This window comes from Scyliorhinus torazame, chromosome 9, assembly GCF_047496885.1.
Source record: "Scyliorhinus torazame isolate Kashiwa2021f chromosome 9, sScyTor2.1, whole genome shotgun sequence".
In the NCBI taxonomy this organism is placed as follows: Eukaryota; Metazoa; Chordata; class Chondrichthyes; order Carcharhiniformes; family Scyliorhinidae; genus Scyliorhinus; species Scyliorhinus torazame.
Genome location: NC_092715.1, coordinates 184917515 through 184937252, shown reverse-complemented (window position 1 = coordinate 184937252; position 19738 = coordinate 184917515). Strand labels below are relative to the sequence as shown.

Here is a 19738-nt window from a genome sequence, read left to right as displayed (position 1 = left end):
CAAAATTCCTCCTTGATGAAGCTCATCAGTTGCTCCATCTGAGGCTTTCCCGTCACCGTCGACCCTTCCCTCTGTCATTTTCACAATTGGTGCTGCGCCACGAGTCTCCTCCAACTCCTTAGCCAGGTCCTGCACGGTCTTCTGCTGGGTCTGATTGCCAGTGAACAAGCCCTACCAGGGGAGAATCTCTTCCCCTACACTCTCCACTCCATTTTTCTGCTGAATCTACCCTAAACGCAGCTGAAAAGGGCCAAAACCAACACCTTCGATCTGGAGCCACCCGGTGTGTGACCACTCACTCTGTGGCTACCACCGCAAGTCATTGTCACCACTGATGAAGAAACATTTATTTCTGTCTTTTTGTTGGACAGTTCTCGCTGGGCTCAACACATCTTTAAAATTGAGGGTCACCTGGACTAATCTTCAGCAAATTTAAAAAATGGAGAAAGAAGAGCGAGAGTTGAAGGTGTCGACGGGACCAATCTTCGGTGAATTTTTTCCAAAAATAAAAAGGGGAAAGAATGAGAATTGAGGACGCCGACGGGAGCACCAAACTTGCGGCATTCTCCTCCACATCGCCAACCATATTTTAAAAGTTAATTTATTAGCAAATATAAAAATTTAGGAACAAAGTATTTCAACTTAGAGAGTATAATGTTTAAGTGATTTTTTCTGAAGGGAAAGGTCCGACAGAACCTAGCTACAGCTTTTACATTAGTAATAATAGGAAAATCTGATTTGCTTAAATTTATTTCACTTGAAGTTGCATATTTCAGGAACCTAACTGATTCGGGCCTGGGAAACACGCAATAAAGCCGCAATGGGAGAGATCAGACTCCAGAGACCTTGATCGAGACACTGCAGATATTGGCAGCCACCTGACAAACATTGCAAAGGCAGTCGGAGCAAACATCAATGGCGGTCGGAGCTGAAATTAAGCCTCGAGAACCTGGATGCAGTGCTGAAACAAGTTCCATGACCTCACACTCATGATCAAGATCAATGAGTGTACCTTTAAATACTATATCCCACCAACAGCACCCTTAACCTCACACGCTGCTCAATGAACCATATCTTCATTCAACTACCAACAATCGCTGTTACTCACGACTGAGACATAATTATAGCTTCACCGTAGCATTACCACTGAAAGCCTCACTCTCAACTGACCGTTTACACACACTTTCAGGTATTTAGCCATGACAGTAGTATCACTTAAACACATTCCACCACACTCATTGACACACTTCCTTCTTTCTTGTAGAGAAGGATGACACACATCCAGTAGGCAGCAGATTCTAACTTGCAGGGGAAAAGCATAGCTGCATGTCCTTTCTCCAATGAGAGGGCAGTGTCTGCCATCATTGGAGCACCCATTTGTAGCCAGCGATGGTGTGGAAACTACAAAAACGGTGACATCCTCCTTCTCACACCCTTGCTCCATATCATGTGATCTCTTCTGATTTAGCAACTACAGATGCTGTAAGCATGCACATCTCAGTTTCCTTCTCATTCCCTCAACACAATCTACACTTTTCTTTTCAGATGTCCAAGAGTTGCCACCTAGCTCGGCAGTAGTGGAAGAACAACAGGAGGAAGTGCAAGAAGAAAATAATGAAGAATAAACATCATCACTTGATCTCTCATGTTCCATCACCAGCTCAGATACTAACTGCACATAAATTAAGATAGAGGATCTGCACATATTTAGATAGGCATAAGTGGCCCATAGCCAGGGGATACGGGAACACAGGTGCTAACTCACCAGAAAGCAAGATCGTACATAGTTCTATTGCAGAGGACGCAGGTGAACACTTTGATGGGTCAGGCTACAAAAGAAGGCTGATGGATATGCATAATGAAATACTTGCCACAATGAGAGGACTGCCAAAAAGCCGGAGTCTGGCAGTAATTTTTCATTGGCTTTGTACAGAGCTTGGAGCCCACCATTTCCAGCATGGAAGTGGCAGACAATTACGTTAGCACACTTGTAAGCTCAACCATTAATATGCGTCCCATGGTCGATGTTTCAGCTTCCTTTGCTACACAGGCAGAAATTTGCCCAAGTATGTCCAATTCACAATTATCATCCCATCAGTCTACTCTCTCAGTATCAGCAAAGTGATAGAAGGTGTTGTTGGCAGTGCTATCAAAAGGGACTGGCTCACTGATGTTCAGTTTGGTTATCACCAGGGCCAATTGGTTCCAGCCTTGGTCGAAGCAAGGACAAAAGAGCTGAACTTAAAATGAAAGACAAGAGTGATTTCCCTCAACTTCAAGGCAGCATTTGACCCAGTTTAGCATCAAGGAGACCTTGCAAATTGAAATCAATAGAAATCCAGGGAAAATTCTTCATGGCTGAAGTCAAATCTAGTACAAAAGGAAAATGGTCATGATTGGTGAAGGACATTCAGTCCCAGGACATTGCTGAAGAAGTTACTCAGGACAGAGTCCTAGACCTAACCATCTTCAGATGCTTCATCAATGGCCTTCTGACACACTGTGTGCACTCCTACAGCAAAACACAGACAATACTCAGGCTTTGGTTGAAAAATGGCAAGTAAAATTTGCATTAAGTATCAGGTAATGGTCATCTCCAAGGTGAGTGTCCAGCCACCTCTCCTCGACATTCCAATGGCATTGCCCGAATTTTCTACCATCAACATTCTGGGGTCACCATTGACTAGAAACTCAATTGGATCAGCCACATTAATGCTGCAGCTACATGAGCAGAGACTGGGTATTCTCTTGACAACCTATTACTTTCTACCATCTACAATGCACAAGTCAGGAATGTGGTCGAATAGTCTCCATTTATATGGATTATGGAGCTTCAATATCACTGAAGGAGCTTGACATCAGTAAGGACAAAGCAGTCTGCTTGACTAGTGCCCCATTCATTGCAATGTGTATCATCGACAAGATACGCTACAACAACGTACTAAGATTTCTTTGACATGCAAGAATATAAGTAGCAGGTGGATGGGAACACCAATGGTATGCTCCCCTTTAAGTTGCAAACCACCCTCATGTGGAAACATATCACCATTATTTTATCATCACAGCACCACAACTGTACTGACACTACACAGGCTGCAATCATTCAAAGAGTTGGTCACCACTACCTTCTCAAGAGCAATTAATGCTGGCCTTACAAGCGCATTCATATCTTCATCATGAAAACCACATATCCCATCAGTATGACAGCCTACTTCCACCCCCGTAATATTGTTGGATTCCATCAATGTCTCCGCTCTTCTATTACTGTAAGCCCCCAAGCCCATCCATGCCTTTGTTAACTCTAGATTTGACTGGTCCAGTACATTCCTGGCTAACTCTTTCGAGGAGCTGGCACAGGCAAAATATGCAAGATGACCTATAAATCTTTTCATGATGTATACTTTTAAATGTCTCAGAAGTGTAAGCTTAAATGTGACACAGATCATAATTCAAGGCAATGTTTTTAGCAGATCATCTTTTATATCCCTACCTTCTTGTCTTTCTCAGAACCATCTGTTAGAAGAATTCCTTTAGCTTGCATGTGACGGTATAGAATCTTCTGTAGAGAAGACATGTCACATTTGATGACGTACTCAACCTGAAAATAAAATTTAAATTGTTATTACATTCAAACAATAATAAGGTCAATTAGATGAAAAAATATTTACATTAAATGTATTTATTAAGAAACACTGAAGCTAGCACGCTAAAGATAAATCTAAACTCTAATTCGACCATTTTTTGAAAATTATATCTCTGGGGGAGAAAGTTTTTCGCTCAGTGCCACTTTGTTACTTTGTAGATTCCCTAATGCAGGCAGCAGCCTGTGCGGCATCCTGCAATGATACTGATGAAGAATGTCAGGTGGACCTTGGCTCTGCTGCCCTGGAGAACTGGCTAGAGGTGGTGCTACACAAATGCATTTCTCCCGCTCTATTACATCTACAACTAAGGGATTTTACATCTTTATAATGCATGTAGTGTTAGAAAAAGAATTAATTGATATTATTGAACTGTTTGCAATAAAAGCTGGTGAATAAATATGGCAGACAAAAGATCCTGAAAAATCAAATATGAACGTACCCCAATACTTCCTTAGACTATATATATATATATATATTATATATATGTGTGTGTGTGTGTGTGTGTGTGAGAATGGCAGCAGTTGATATTTAAGTTTGATTATTAGCCAGTGTTGGACACACTAATGATAAACTTTCTTCATAGGAACAGGAGCGCCAGTAACGTGGTAATCAACTAGAAATCAGCTGATCGCTTGGGGGTCAGGATAATGGGAGTGAATATTAAAAATGACAAAACAATTTTCTAGCTATGTTTCAGGTTATTATTGCATTAAGCACAGCGTTTGAGATTGAACCAGCAAGAATAGTACTTCTGGTGTTTAAAAACAACCTCATCGATTCCTGTTTTTCAGTTTATTTTACCTTTTATTCTATGAACACCCTCATCAGACTACAGGAGCAAAAAGCAAAGGACCTAAAACACCCGAGGAATGTTTTTAAAATCTGCACTCCAGGGACTTTGTTGTGTAGTCTGAGGTTGCTGCTACAAGCTTTCAAAACTTCCTCTGTTTAAACAAAGCAATGCAAAAATTATGCAGGTATGCATTGAAGAGCTTCCCAAATTCCACTTGACATAAGCCTCATTTGGCACTTTTTTGGTGATGCAAAGTATTTTTAGGTACGCATTAATAGCAATATAATTCAGAAATTTATAACAGCATTAAAAAGTCACACGGTGTTTCACAGCAGTGTAAACAGACAAAAATTGATGCTTGGCTTGCTCTTTTCGAAGAAAGCTTGGTCAAATTGTAGGTTTTAAGTCACGGGGAGGGGATAGTGGTTTAAAATGATTTTGAGGCAGAGCTAGAGAAAATACCTAGCATAAGCCCCAGACATTGAAAGCCCAATTGCTAATGTAAGGACAAGGAGTGGGGAATCCCCAATAGGCCGAGAGTTGGAGGGACCTATTTTCAGAGGGCTGTAAGACTGGAGGAGGTTACAGATAGGGAAGGGAGGTGTCACAAAGGAATTTAAAAGGATGAGTACTTCAACTTCAGGAAATGGGGAGTATTTTAACTTCAGGAAAAGGGGAAAACGTTGAGACAATGTTGTCGAGCAAGGACAGAGATAATGCATAAGCAAGACTTGTAGAGGAAAAGGGTGCAGGCTACTTAGTTGAAGTTTCTTTTTGGTGGAGGTTTGTGGCAGAAGGATGAGAGGCTTGAAAATGGGAACAGGAGCACAGCACAGGTCAAAAAGGATGTTGAGCCTGCAGTGTATGGTGAACCAGAGGCAATAACAAAGGTATTGTATACGAGGATACACAATTCATGGCAAAGGCAGAATTATATTTAATCTCCCAATGTTTAACTGGAGCAAAATTAGAATAATAATCTTTATTGTCACAAGTAGGCTTATATTAACGCTGCAATGAAGGTACTGTGAAAAGCTCGTCGCCACATTCCAGCACCTGTTCGGGTACACGGAGGGATAATTCAGAATGTTCAATTCACCTAACAGCACGTCTTTCGGGACTTGTGGGAGGAAACCAGAGCACCGGAGGAAACCCATGCAGTCACTAGGAGAACGTGCAGTCTCCGCACAGACAGTGACCCAAGCCGGGAATCAAACCTGGATCCTTGGCGCTGTGAAGCAACAGTGTTAACCACTGTGCTACCGTAAATTGCAGCTCACCCAAGATCAAATATTGGAGTCTAATAACATAGACTGTGGGGCAGTATGGGTTGTGGGCATCTCAGGGTAGACCAGGACACCCATCCCTATTTGACCTCGAGATGGTGGTGGTGAGCCATCTTCTTGAACTGCTGCAGTCCATGTAGTGTAGATACACTCACAGATCTGTTAGGAAGTTACAGGCTTTTGACCTAGTGACAGTGAAGAAACAGCAATGTAGTTCAAGGTCAAGATGGTGTGTGACTTGAGGGGAACCTTGTAGGTGGTGTTGTCCCCAAGCACCTGCTTCTAGGTGGCACAGGTTGCAGGTTTGAAGGTGCTGTCAAGAGACTTGGGAAGTAACTGGAGTGAGTCTTGTAGATGGTACACACTGCTGCCACTGTGATTTGGTAGTGGAGGGAGAGGAGATGGTGGATGGATGCCAATCAAGCGGACTGCTTTTTCCTGGATAATGTCAAGCTTCTTGAAAGTTGTTGGAGCTGCACTCATCCAGGCAAGTAGGGAATATTCCATCAAACTCTGGACTTATGCCTTTGGTGGACAGACTTTGGGAGTTACTTGTCACAGAATTCACAGCCTGTGATCTGTTCTTGTAGCCACAGTTTTTCTCTCACTAGTCCAGTTCAGTTCCTGGCCAACAGGCAACTCGCAGGATGTAGATAGTGGGAAATTCAATGATGGTAAGACAACTGACCCGAGTTAATATCTTTGGATATTGTTGTCAAGGTTCAATATGGATAAGGAAAAGGAAATGGGTCACGGTAGATCTTTGTGAGATTCCAGAGATAACAATGTGGGATGGAAAGACAAGACATTGCTATAGATGCTCAGTTTGATTGGATACATAAGAATGGAACCAAGCAAAGGCAATCCCAGAAGTTGACAATGGTGCAGAGGCACTGGCCAACAATACCAACAGTTGGGAAAACATTTCAGTCGGAAAGTAGGATGAGGAGGGACAGAGTAACACCGAGTACGGAGGATGCCATTTGTGATTTTGATATGTCAGGGCTGTGGAAGGGAGGGCTGGATTATAAAGGAATGGAAGCTAAGTTGTACAGGACTCTGATTAGACCGATCTGGAATATAGCATTCAGATTATGGTACTGCTCCTCAGGAAGAATAGATTGGCCTTAGAAGGGGCACAACACAGATTTATTATAATGATACCAGGACTAAAAGGCTTAAATTATGAGGGAAGGCTTGAAATATTTAAGAAGATTAAAAAGACTTGATTGCTTTTGTTCCTTTCTGTGTCATTTCCTGGGTGTTCCAGAACAAGGGGATCAAACCTTGACATTAGAACTAGGCCATTAAGGGTTTCTGTTAGAAACCACTTCACAAAAAAGGTCGTGGAAATCTGGAACCCTCTCGCTCAAAGGGCTTTTCAGTTAGGTCAGTTGATAATTTCAATATTGAGATTGATAGATTTTTGGTAGGCGAGGATATTCAGAGCTTAGCAAACAAAGCTGGTAGATAATAGTTGCAATACAGATCAGTCATGATCCATCTGATTGGCAGAATGATTTGAGGGGATTGAATGGCCTACTTCTGTGTTCAAATGTGGAGTTGTGAGAATGATCGCAGCATTCAAGAAGAGACATGGTTAAGAACTTTGGAGGAAAAGGAGGTTCAGGAGGGGGAAGCAGTCTGCAAAGACAAATGAAGCAAATGACTTAACAAATAAAAATGTCAACAACCTTGTAGGAGCTCCGTTAGTAAAGCAATTTTATAGGTAGAATCCAAGTTGTGAAAGTTTTACTTATAAATGATCAATTCTGAGCTTCTTGAAAGATTTACAGAAAATATTACAACCTTTTCTGGTAACTGGGATTCCACTTCCTTTTTCAGCCTTCTCAGAAGGAAAGGACGCAGCACTTTGTGAAGACGACGAATGATCAGGATCGTTTCCTCTTCATTTAGGTCCACCTGCAAAGCAAACAATCCCGAACATATATTTTTGATTCTTTGTCCTTCTTAGAAAGGTATATAGTAAATTTTAATTTAAAACAAAGGTTAAAAATCACATCAAGGTTTCCTCCACCTTAGGAAACAATGGCATAAAAATACACATTACCCAGTTGAATAGGCACCATGAAATTATGTTATGTTAATTTTTTTTAAAAGGGAGAGAAAGGAGAGAGAAGAAATTGCCTGGTAGCTATCTTAAAGTTTATTCTCATGTCTCAATCTTTCATTTTAGTTTGGATAAATGCACCATCCAAAACATTAAGAACATAAACCAGATGGTACCAAGTTTGATCCCTGGTCTTTGCTCATTTAACTGATTTCATCTGAGTTACTACAATTAGTTTTGGCACACTAACCTTGGTGGAGAAAGTTACTTTTTCTGTTCTTAATGCTTATTCTCAATGTGAATATTGAATGAAACTGGATCAGATTCAGCTTTGTTTCCCCAGTCATAAATGCTAATGCTAACTGGACTGTTGCATGGCTAGTTTGAGTGCAGTACCAGAAGGCCACCAAATTTATAGAATTATATTTAACCTAGATTCAGCACTTTGAGGCAGCAAGGAAGGGTGTTTATCAAAAGACCCACCAAATTCTGTAAGAAGTCTTACAACACCAGGTTAAAGTTCAACAGGTTTGTTGTTTCGAATCATGAGCTTCCGGAGCACTGCTCCTTCCTCGGGTGACAGCAGTGCTCCGAAAGCTAGCGATTCAAAACAAACCTGTTGGACTTTAACCTGGTGTTGTAAGACTTCTTATTGTGCTCACCCCAGTCCAACGCGGCATCTCCACATCATGGGCACAAAATTCTGATTCTATCTAGCTTCTGCTTGAAAGAACTTCATGGTTTAGATCACTGAGAGTTCCCCATTTCTTCCACAATAAAACTGCTGCCTTTGTGATTTTATCAAAATTATTTATTTTTAATCCCATAACAATGGGTGGCATGTGCAGATAAAACAAGTTTATTAAACTGAAGACAGTGAGGGGAATACTCGAGTAAGTTCAACTTGTCAGTCTTTACTATACTTCACCAACCCCTTCCGCTCTTCTACACAATACAATTTCTGAAGTGAAAAGTGTTATCAATGTCAGTTAATTACAAAACAGCAAAAAAAAAGGTCCATCTGCAATATTTCAATGTGGGGAAAAAAAAAAAAAATCACACCACTTTACATTTGTACTTTTTCCAGAATTTATAATGTCACGTGAGAGAACCTTTAAGAACTGGATGTTTATTAAATAGCTGTAGTGGATGTACCTTTAAGAAATGGGTGTTTATAAAGTGTTAACTGGTTTCATAAATAAATTGTTTTAATTTAAAAATAATTTAACTCTGTCGCATTACACCTGTAAAGTAGGCCCGTGTGCTCCCCATAAGCACAATCTATTAAAAGTTGTGGGTCAGGTGAACTCCATATTACACTTTGGGGTTCTCTAAACCCTTACCCATAACAATAAGGATAGATTATATGGATGCAGTATAACTGAACAGAATATTTTTGGATGCTTATATTTGAATATTTCTGAAAATAAAGAGACATGTTGTCAAAGCTTTTCGTCTTGCAGTCATCCGGACAGATATACAAGAATACCAAGTCTCAAAGGGAACAGCAATTTATACTGCATGAGAATAGGATGCCAAACAATCAACAACAAAAAGCTTCAACTACATGTCTCTTTTTTCAGCAACACTCAACCTCAGTACTACCAAGCAACTATATGTTTATATTTCTTAAAGCTATATTTTAAAACTTTAAATGCAACTGTAAAATGGTAGTGACATGATCGTTACCCTTTCTCCAGTCATGGCAAATGGAGCATTAAACCACTGTTCAAAGGTGCTGCAGCTTTTGAAAATAGTCGGCAAAAGAAAGTTGAGAAGGGCCCAAAGTTCAGGAAGTTTGTTCTGTAGTGGAGTTCCAGTCAAAAGGACCCGACGAGGTGCAACATAGTGAGTATTCAACACCTGGGTCAGTTTACAATGATGATTCTTCATACGATGGCCTTCATCTACAATCATGTATTTCCATCGAAGCTATAAGAGGGGGAACATCTGGTGAATCACAACATCTGTCACAAATTCTACAAAAGGTTGAGTTATGCTACTGAGAATGCCCAAATACAGTAAAACCAATCAATATAATTGCAGCGTTCAATGGGAAAATCTACATCTGGTTAGCATTTTTCCTCTTGTAGACAAAATCATCAAATAATTAAGTAAAGTTATGAATTTTGTTGGAAACCCTCATTCTTCATTTCTTTACTTGAAATTCCTAGTCAATGATGCATTCAAGTCTAAAACTGATTAAGTTTGGAATCTTATCTAACAAAGAAAATTAACTTTATAAAACTGAAAAAATAATTAGAATCGAGGTTAATTTCTGACAATCAGCATCATAACAATCGTACAATAGCTCAAGATAACCTGCCATTTACAACTTGTGAATAGTTTGTCAAATATGTAGAAATCGACCTTACCTTAGCAAGCACATGTTTGTCTTTAATAATATATTCGTATGTGGTTAGAAGAACATTGAATTTTCCGCTGCGCATCTGTGGAATAAACGACCGTCGGAGAGCTGGTGTACCCTTAGACACAATGAGAGCTGTGTTACCATAACACACCAGCAGGTATTTACCAGTTTTCTATTATAAGCTGTCATTTTATACGATAGAGAAACTTTGTAGTTAGTGCAAAATTACAACATATATTTACAGCTGTAGAAATACCAAGTTATTTTTCACCAATTGGTTACTTTAGGGAAAAAATAATTGCTTCTAAAAGCTTTATATATAACTTTCCAGTAAACGTTTCCATTATATTTACTTATTGTAGTTCAGTCCACATTTATCAGTAGGATCTCTTTCCTGTACCATGCCAGTGCTCAACCGGTTCACTGCAAAATGTAAATAAACTAACGAATAATAATAAGTTTTAGAAATATGCCAGTATGCAAATGATTGCATTGCTCAAACAGTTAAATTAAAAAAAGAATATCCTGACAAATAGGTCAGTTCAATATTCTTTATTTGGATCTGGAAAGAGAATGTAATATTCACTTGAAATGCCAAATAACTCACCACATCATTATTATTTAGGAGTAAATTAGTACTATAAAACTCCTATAGAGAACTGACAGCAATTAGCACTATAAAACTCATATAGAGAACGGACAGCAACAGAGAAATCACAGCACTTCTTCCATACCAAAGATAGGAAAAAAACTAACCTTGTAAGAAATCTTCACAACAGATGGGGCCCACTTATCAAACTCATATACCCAGTTGGATAAAGTTCTAAAAGGGAGGGAAAATATTTAACTTATTATGACTTCCTGAACATAGTTATTACATTACTAAATATTACAGAATGTTCAAATTGGAAACCAGCTTTAAATTACAGTCACATTGTCAATGAATTTATTGTACTGGCATTTCAAGGTTTAGAATGTTTCCATTTGATTATATATTCAGCTCCCAATGATTGGGAACACTAATTACTACAACAATCATGAGTAAAATCTGGAAGTTGGACTGATGAAATATACATGATATTTGAGCGTTACAAGTGAAAACACTCAATCTTTTTCCTGTATTAAACTGACCAATTTTAAATCAAAAGTGGTTTGCATAATACTTAGGATCTTTTTAAATTTGTTAAGTGGAAAGCAAGTGTGTATATATATATATATAATATATAAATAATAACAAAATCAAAATTGAAGAAACAGCTGTGCTTACCAGTAATACAGCTGCAAGTCAAAAAAGCAACCATGGGTTTGCTAATAGCAGTATTAGAGGGGCTAAGGTCCTTAATATAAAATGGATAAGTTTTTTTTGCCGATTTATTTGCACAAGGGTCAGAAACAAAAATTAAAGAAATTATTTCAAAATGTACAGTTTCTTCTAATTAAGGAAAAGTAGTTTACTAATTCCTTATGTTAGCCATTTCCACAAATGAGCAGTTAAAATCTTTTAACTTTCAAATAACTTGTGGTATTTCTACTATATGTGCAACCCACGATCGATTATTTTCAAATTCCTCGGAAACGGTCATCTTACATCAAATCTAGTTAGCTATCAGGCATGAAATGTTTTGACTTAATTTTATGTAGTGCAATATCATTTTTTAATGTGCTACATAGTATGAATCTGTTATGGCAGCATGTGTCAATTACAGTGGTCCAAATCAGTGTAACCCCCAATCAAGATGGTCTGTGGAAGTTTGGTGACGGCTACAGGTCATGGGATATGACAGAACTTTTCTTTGATTGGGTTGGTAATGCGGCACTGGGTAGAAAAATTGTTACCTGCCATTTATTAGACCAAGCCTGGATGTTACGGTTGGATGTAAACTGGCATGAGAGTCTTCATTATCAAAGGAATGATCATTGCAGCATTTTGAACAATCTCTCCACGGGGTCTGGCATCAATGCTTGTATCAAAGCAATGGTAGCAGTAGTTCTAGCAAACCCCAACTCAGCATTTAAAAAAAAAAATTACTGGTGGGGAAATGTTGCTTCATGGCAGTACTGACGACTTTCTTTAATGATGATTCGGCGCAGGCAGATAGGACAGTAATTGGAATCATTAAACTGATGCTGCATTTTATGAATAAGAGCACTCTTCTGAATGTTTGGGTAGATGTCCTTGTGGTGAAACAGGCTGACTAAGGGAGCAACTAACTCTGGCACAAGATCTAGTTGGTTCCATCCGTCAGTATGTCCCAAAGTCATTTGTATCCAAGTAATTATTTTCTGATACGCAATCAGACATGTAGACAAACTAGCCAAAAAATTGTTGAATCAATTCATTTTCTGGTCATGTTTGTTGGAGGTGAATGTGGGCTAGGACAGCTCTAGTGAAACATTTAAAATCCACAATACAAAATAAAATTAGTGAACAGTTAGAAATGGATGGTTTAATCAAAGGCAGCCAAAATGTATGTTAAAAGCAAACCATTTTGTAGAGGTGACCAATTGAGCACATGAAAAGACAGACAGTAAATGTCATAAATATGGAATTTCAGCATTTGGTAAGATGTTTTATAATGAAAGTAATTTCAAAAATGTAGGCTTGCGGATTAAAAGGAAACGCACCAACATGGATGAAAAAGAATAGGTGATGGACAATATACAAGGAACTTAAGCTGAAGTTTTTTACTTTAAGAAGAATTAGATGTGCTTTATTTCTGGGTTCACTGCTAAATTTCTTAAAGATTATGTTGGGCCTCAACTTGCAGATTGGACGTCACAGTCACTGTGCTGCTAGTTACTGACCCTGAAACGTAGCTGCATGAACTGGGTTCCCAAGGCCTTCTGTCGAGGGCAGCTGAGTTGACGTTAAAGAAGACACTGCCGCTATTTTGCAAGACTAGCTGTCTGTGTGTGTGTGTGGGCGGGAGGGGGGGTCAGGGGGTTGGGGGAAGTCCTGGTGAGGGTCGGGGTGGGGTCAGCAGGATAATTGCCCAGGTGTTAAGTGGTTTTAATTCTAACTTTTTATGGGTAACTATTTGTGTAAAACAGTTGGAAACATCCAAAATTTGCAATTTAAATTAGCGTTTTGCATGATTCAGATTGCAGGGCAATTGCCCATAAACTTCCTGGACAATTGCTGTGCAATCCTTATGTGGGGACATCCCACCATACGATGCCTTGGAGCTCAGGCTGTTGTCTAGGACAAAGGGAGCACTGTATCAAACATAAGGCTCTTGGTAAACACCAAGGAGAATTGCAAAAAAGAGAGTTCTGAATAATGCATCCAGATTAATGGAATCGACAGACATAAATCATAAATAATTTCATGTGAAGAAATATCTGATAATACATTTGAGGAGGTAGAACATAAAATGAAAACATTCCAGTGAAGCATATGGAGGACTAGAAAAAGGTAAAGACTCAAATATAAAATTCCATGAAAGAGAGCGCCCAGGAAGATTTTGTGAAAATTAATTACTGGGGCGCGATTCTCCGACCCCCCCACCGGGTCGGAGAATCGTCGGGGGCTGGCGTGAATCCCGCCCCCACCGTGTCCCGAATTCTCTGCCACCAGAGATTTGGCGGGGGCGGGAATCGCGCTGCACCGGGCCCACCCCCGGCGATTCTCCGGCCCGCGATGGGCCGAAGTCCCGCCGCTGTCAACCCTCTCCCGTCGGCGTGGATTAAACTACCTTTTGAACGGCGGGACAAGGCGGCGCGGGCAGGCTCCGGGGTCCTTGGGGGGGGGGGCGCGCGGAGTGATCTGGCCCCGGGGGGCGCCCCCACAGTGGCCTGGCCCGCGATTGGAGCCCACCGATCCACTCCGCCGCGGACCTAGCCCTTCAAGGTGAGGGCTTGGCCCCTAAAAGTGCGGAGGCTTCCGCACCTTTGGGACGGCCCGACGCCGGAGTGGTTCCCGCCACTCCATTACGCCGGAACCCCCCCGCCCTGCCGGGTAGGGGAGAATCCCGCCCAAGGTATGTAAGCATCAAAGTCAAGGCCAGAATTTACTCGCCATCCCCAGTTACATAACTAAAATAAAGGTGTGAGCCGCTTATTTGAATCGCTGCAGTCAATCTGGTGTTGGTTATCCAGTGCTGCTAGGAAGGAGGTCACTGGATTTTGAACGATCAGCAGTTAAATGGCAGTGAAATATTTCCAAGGTAGCACGGTACACAGCTTGGAGGGGAAGTTGCAAGTGGTTGTATTATCATGCAAGTACTTCCCTTGTTTTTCTAGTTGGTAGAGATCAAAGGTTTGGAAGGTGCTGACTAAGGGTCGTGGAGTTGCTGCAATGCATCTTGTATATGGCACACACTGCTGGCACTATGCACCATTTTTGAAGGGAGTGAATGTTTAAGGTGGTGGATGGGGCACTGATCAAGCAGGCTTTGTCCTGGATAGTGTGGAGTTTTGAGTGTTGCTGGAGTTGCACTGGTCAAGAGGCAAGTTACTTGCCACAGAATTCCCAGCCTCTGACCTGCTCTTGCAGCTACAGCATTTATAGGACTGGTCCAGTTCTGGTCAATGGTCAGAATATTGATGAGGGGGGGGGGATTCAGAGATGGTAACGCCATTGAACATCGAAGAGAGATGGTTCATTTTGTTTGTTGGAAATGGTCATTGACCGGCACATGTGTGGCACAATGTCATGTGTCACTTATCAGCCTAAGCCAGAATGTTGTCCAGGTCTTGCTGCATGGACAGAGTATCCAAGGAGTTGAGATCATCAGTGAACATCCCCACTTTTGCCTTTATGTCAGAGGGAGGTTCATTTACTGAGCAGAAGATGTTTGGGTCTAGGGTACCATTCTGAGGAACTCCTGCAATGTTGGCCTGGGGCACAGATGATTGACCTTCAATAACCATCTTCCTTTTGGTTATTTTCCAGCATTTTCTTTTTTTTCCTTTCTGTTGTATAGGATTCCAAACAGTACCGTGGGCAACATGGTAGCACAAATGATTAGCACTGTGGCTTCACAGCACCAGGGTCCCAGGTTCGATTCCCTGCTGGGTCACTGTCTGTGCGGAGTCTGCACGTTCTCCCAGTGTCTGCGTGGGTTTCCTCCGGGTGCTCCGGTTTTCTCCCATAGTCCAAGGACGTGCAGGTTAGATAGATTGGCCATGATAAATTGCCCTTAGTGACCAAAAAAAGGTTAGATGGGGTTGTTGGGTTACGGGGAAATGGTGGAAGTGAGGGCTTAAGTGGGTCGGTGCAGGCTCGATGGGCCGAACGGCCTCCTTCTGTACTGTATGTTGTATGTTCTAAAGAGTTTTCCATTATTCCTATTGACTTCAATTTTGCGACTTGATGCCCCACTTGATCAAATGCTGCCTTGATATCAAGGGCTGTAACTTTCACCTCACTTCTGGAAGTCAACTCTTTTGTTCCATGGTTGAGCCTAGGATGTGGTGAGGTCTAGAGTCGAGTGGCTTTGGCAAAACTCAAACTGAGCATCAGTCAGCAGGTTAATACAGAGTTAGTGTGGCTTGGTGGCATCAGATAACCATCAATTACACTTTCCACGGCTTTGCAATGATTTGACAGTCGACGTACGGGGCAGTAATTAGCCAGATTGGACTAGTCTTGTTTTGTTGTAGACTCGACATATAGCTGCACAATTTTCCAAATTGTTGGGTAAATTTTATAGCTGCGCTGAATAGCTTGGCTAGGTGAATGACTAGTTCTGGGCCACAGGTTTTCAAGGATTACATCCAAATAGTCTTTGTTTTAATACAGAATAATATAAAACAGCATTGTAGCTAATCATGAACATGACTTCTGTATCTTGCCCAAGCACATTTTTATACATTGGCAAGAGAGATTTACAACACAACTTTCCTAAACTGCACTTTGCTTCTCAAGAATTAGTTTCAAATTAAATTTTAAAAGTTGATGAAATGGAACAACGTTTGCTTCATTTGCACCTCCCACTAACTGGCTCAAGAGAAAACAATTAACTCTCCTGCATTTTTCTTCTTCCAAGCAGCTTAGGGTTGCAATCCATAACTTCTTTCATTATTATATATGCAAAATAAAATGATAAAAACATTTTGGGTTTTATAACCCGAGACATTAAGTAAAAGAGACGATAACTTGGTAAAGCGTGGTTATATCAGTTAAAGACCAGTTTATAGTTCTGGTGATCTATTTTTTTTTCCAGGTAATGAAAAGATACAATTTCACTGGAAAGAGGAAATACAGCTGAAAGTAGATCAAGTCCCATAATATTCAAGACAACTCCTGTCCAACTGATCAGAAGCATGAATCAGCTCACACTGGAACAACAATAAATGTCTGGAGTATAGTGTTTTTAGTAGACTTACGAGAGGGGTACAATAATGAGATAGGGTCCGTTGAGTCTCTTATGTTCCATCAGGTAAGTAATGAGCCCAATAGTCTGGATCGTCTTTCCAAGTCCCATCTCGTCAGCCAGAATTCCATTTAGATTATTATTGTAAAGAGAAACCAGCCACTCTAGTCCTTGAAGCTAAATATTGCAGTAAAATAAAGTTTATTTACCACATAGCACTTTCTTTTTGGAAAACAAATTAACTTTTCAACTTTAATCAGAAATATTATCCTTCAACTCATGTCCACGTTTGTTTAAAAGTGGCTTGTGTTGAATAGTACGTGGATTTTATCCAAGGATGTATTTGTAGATTGGCATGAGAGATTTGTAATTACAATGTTCTTTTTGCAGGCCTTAACCAACACAACTTTGCAAAATTTCAGTTTGCATTTGGACATGGAGAATTTGTTTCAATTCAAGTATAATAATAATCTTTATTAGTGTCACAAATAGGCTTACATTAACACTGCAGTGAAGCCACTGTAAAAATCCAAAAATAGAAGAAATATGATAAAGTTTTCTTTAACCCACTCCACCAACAACTCAAAGTAATTAACTTTTTTGAACGCTCCTTCCTCCAAATTCCTTGGGGCTGCAGTTCATAGCCTTTCCCAACCATGATTTGGATGACATTTAAAGATGTCGATTTTTGTTAACATCAATCCTTGAAAGTCAACCCACGAAAAGTTGGATTAAGATATGAAGATAATAGTAATTGCAATTCCACTAATTCTATAGTTAAGTTTTGAATGGGTCAATCTCAGCAAAATAGATGGATTTTACATTGTTAATCATTATGCTATGAATGTTTGCAACATGCTCTTTTATAATTTATATTTTAAAAACTTCAATGGGATCCAGAAATCTAGGGATCACTTCAAATTGATTAACTCCAAGCTACAAAGCAATATTCCAATGTTGTATATTCATTCAAAGTAAAATGGGAAATGCAATAATTAATAGTATTGTACTGCTGACTGCTCTCTCAATTTTCACCTCCGGATAATACTGTCATCTGTTGAAACTCACAACCGAGTGCTTGTAGAGTAACCATTTCTGACTTGTTTGAATAATTATTGTTGACACCATGACCTGAACAATCAAGTGCTGACAGGTTATTCAAGCATGACGGGCAATACCCACTTTCTCCAACATTAAATTTCTGGTGAATAGCAGAACATTTGCTGCTAAGCTCCAACTGCCATGGAAATGCACTTTTAATTCAGGCAAATAAAAACAGGATTCATTGTAATTGGGAAAACTTTCATCACTAGTTGGAGCTATTTATACATAATGCTTAGTCCCATCTCTGTACTTACTTGGTAGTGTTTAAGTGATCCATTGATCAGCAAAGTTGATTGTTTCTCTACCCTTTCCGTCACTGCATGTGCCACTGCATAATATGACTGAGAACCTTTCATTCCTGCTCGCATGCTGTATTCATCATCAACATCTTGTTTAGCACACCTAAAATCAAAAGGACAGTATAATCAATCACGCCTGTCCATTAAAGTAAAAAAAATCCTTCAAACAAGACAATTGATCTATTTATGGTGAAATCCAGAACTAGTATTCTTCCACAAGTGAACAAGGGCAAATGACACATCTACAGAATACTGATCAGGGCAAAAAATGATTATGCATTTTTGTTGGCAGTTTCAATTCTGTTTTATTCCCAAGTCATTTTCTTACGACCGGTGCAGGGTTCTGAAAAACTGTGGGGTTTGACTGATCACCCTAAATCAGTGGAACCAAGGAAACACAAGCACTCCTTTACGCGCTGCCAGCTGTTACAAATGATAGCTCTGGATGGAAAATTCCTCAGTTCCTGAAATGGAGCCAGGTCAGGGCCAGATGTTTCAATGGTAGACAGTACACCAGAAAAAATGAGGAGTGCGACCTCCACTAGGATGCTTGTATGGTTTCACTGATGAGATTCTCATCTAAAATAACTTGTTGGTCTAAAAGAACTTTTGTTAGAAAAGGAAATTGCTTCCTGGGCTTGGGTGCTGATCAGAACTGTGGCAGGGTTCAGGTTTGAGTGAGGATAGTGGCCACTAGGCAATTGTTCCAGTGTCCTGTGAACTTCAAGTAGCACTATTGTCTCATTGGTCCAATGCAAAGAGACTGCATTCCCATCTCTCAAATCTGGCACTGTGCTGTATTGGAAGATATTAACAGGTATGACCCTAGCTCAGTCACCAGGATCGCTGTCTACGGAATTCTTGAGCCAAAGTTCGTAAATGGAAACTTGTGTCAGCTAGGTACAAACCCCAAATGTCATAATTCTACATATAAACCCTTCCTTAAGAACTTCACTACAGGCAGTAGTGGAAAGCATTTCATTAAGATGCAATACAATACAAAAGATTTATCTGTACTGACCTCTCAACATGAACTGAGGATATCCTCCCAAAGTAAACCAAATTGTGCCCAAATAAAGGGGAGAAGTGAAGAATAAGACCATGCCCTTATAAAGCACTGTTGGCATTGAAAAATATTTGAAAGTGTTTCGCAAGGACATTATCAGACAAAATGGATGCCAATGCCAAACCAAAGGGCGAGATAAAGCGCAGTGACTAAAAGCCCGGTTAAAGAAATACGTTTTAGGGTGGTTCTCAGAGGAAAAAAGGATCTTGAAACACAGAAGTATACAGGAAAGAAATGCCAATGCACGAGTGCCCCAGTGACTGAAGGTATGGCCATCAGTGGTTGACTAAAGGGAGGGTTCAAAGGTACATTTAGCCAAAGTCAGAGGAAGGGTTTGAGGGGAATTTATAAACAAGATTGTAGTTGTTAGAGAACCAGGAACCAACATGGGAAATCAAGGACAGGAGTGATACGTGAGCAGGACCTGTTACAAGACATGAGGAACAAAGTTATGGAAGAGCTGAGTTTGGAGAGTGGTGAACGAGAGGTTAAGCAGCAGAGTAGACGAACTGTTAAGGTGGTGATAAATGACAGTTTTAACAGCAAACGTGTTGAGACAAGGGCAGAGGCAGTATTTGTGACAATGATGTGGGACAGACTTTAATAGCCGTAATACGGTACTGGTTCATTGGCTGGGAAACTGATGACAACACTGCCACAGCTGTTTCCAGGAGGCCCAATAGGATTTATTGCTACTTGATCAGCATTGGGCTTCCTGGTTCTTGCGTTAGGAATTATCTCCCTCCCCACCCTCTGATCCTGAAAATCCTGGCAGGTGTCCTGTCCC

The 19738-nt window shown here is 40.3% G+C and overlaps 1 protein-coding gene across 4 annotated transcripts in view; it reads right to left on the bottom strand.

Annotated features, from left to right (window-relative positions):
• Nucleotides 1-19738, bottom strand: part of LOC140429626 (probable global transcription activator SNF2L2) — a 210149-nt gene that overhangs the window by 92327 nt on the left and 98084 nt on the right. For all 4 annotated transcript variants that reach the window (XM_072516880.1, XM_072516883.1, XM_072516882.1 and 1 more), the window contains exons 15-21: nucleotides 17841-17988; nucleotides 16496-16659; nucleotides 10922-10988; nucleotides 10170-10280; nucleotides 9484-9726; nucleotides 7533-7646; nucleotides 3491-3598 (exon numbers count right to left, since the gene is read on the bottom strand). In XM_072516880.1, coding sequence (XP_072372981.1) covers nucleotides 3491-3598; nucleotides 7533-7646; nucleotides 9484-9726; nucleotides 10170-10280; nucleotides 10922-10988; nucleotides 16496-16659; nucleotides 17841-17988 — 955 coding nt within the window. The remainder of the gene's footprint in view (nucleotides 1-3490; nucleotides 3599-7532; nucleotides 7647-9483; nucleotides 9727-10169; nucleotides 10281-10921; nucleotides 10989-16495; nucleotides 16660-17840; nucleotides 17989-19738) is intronic.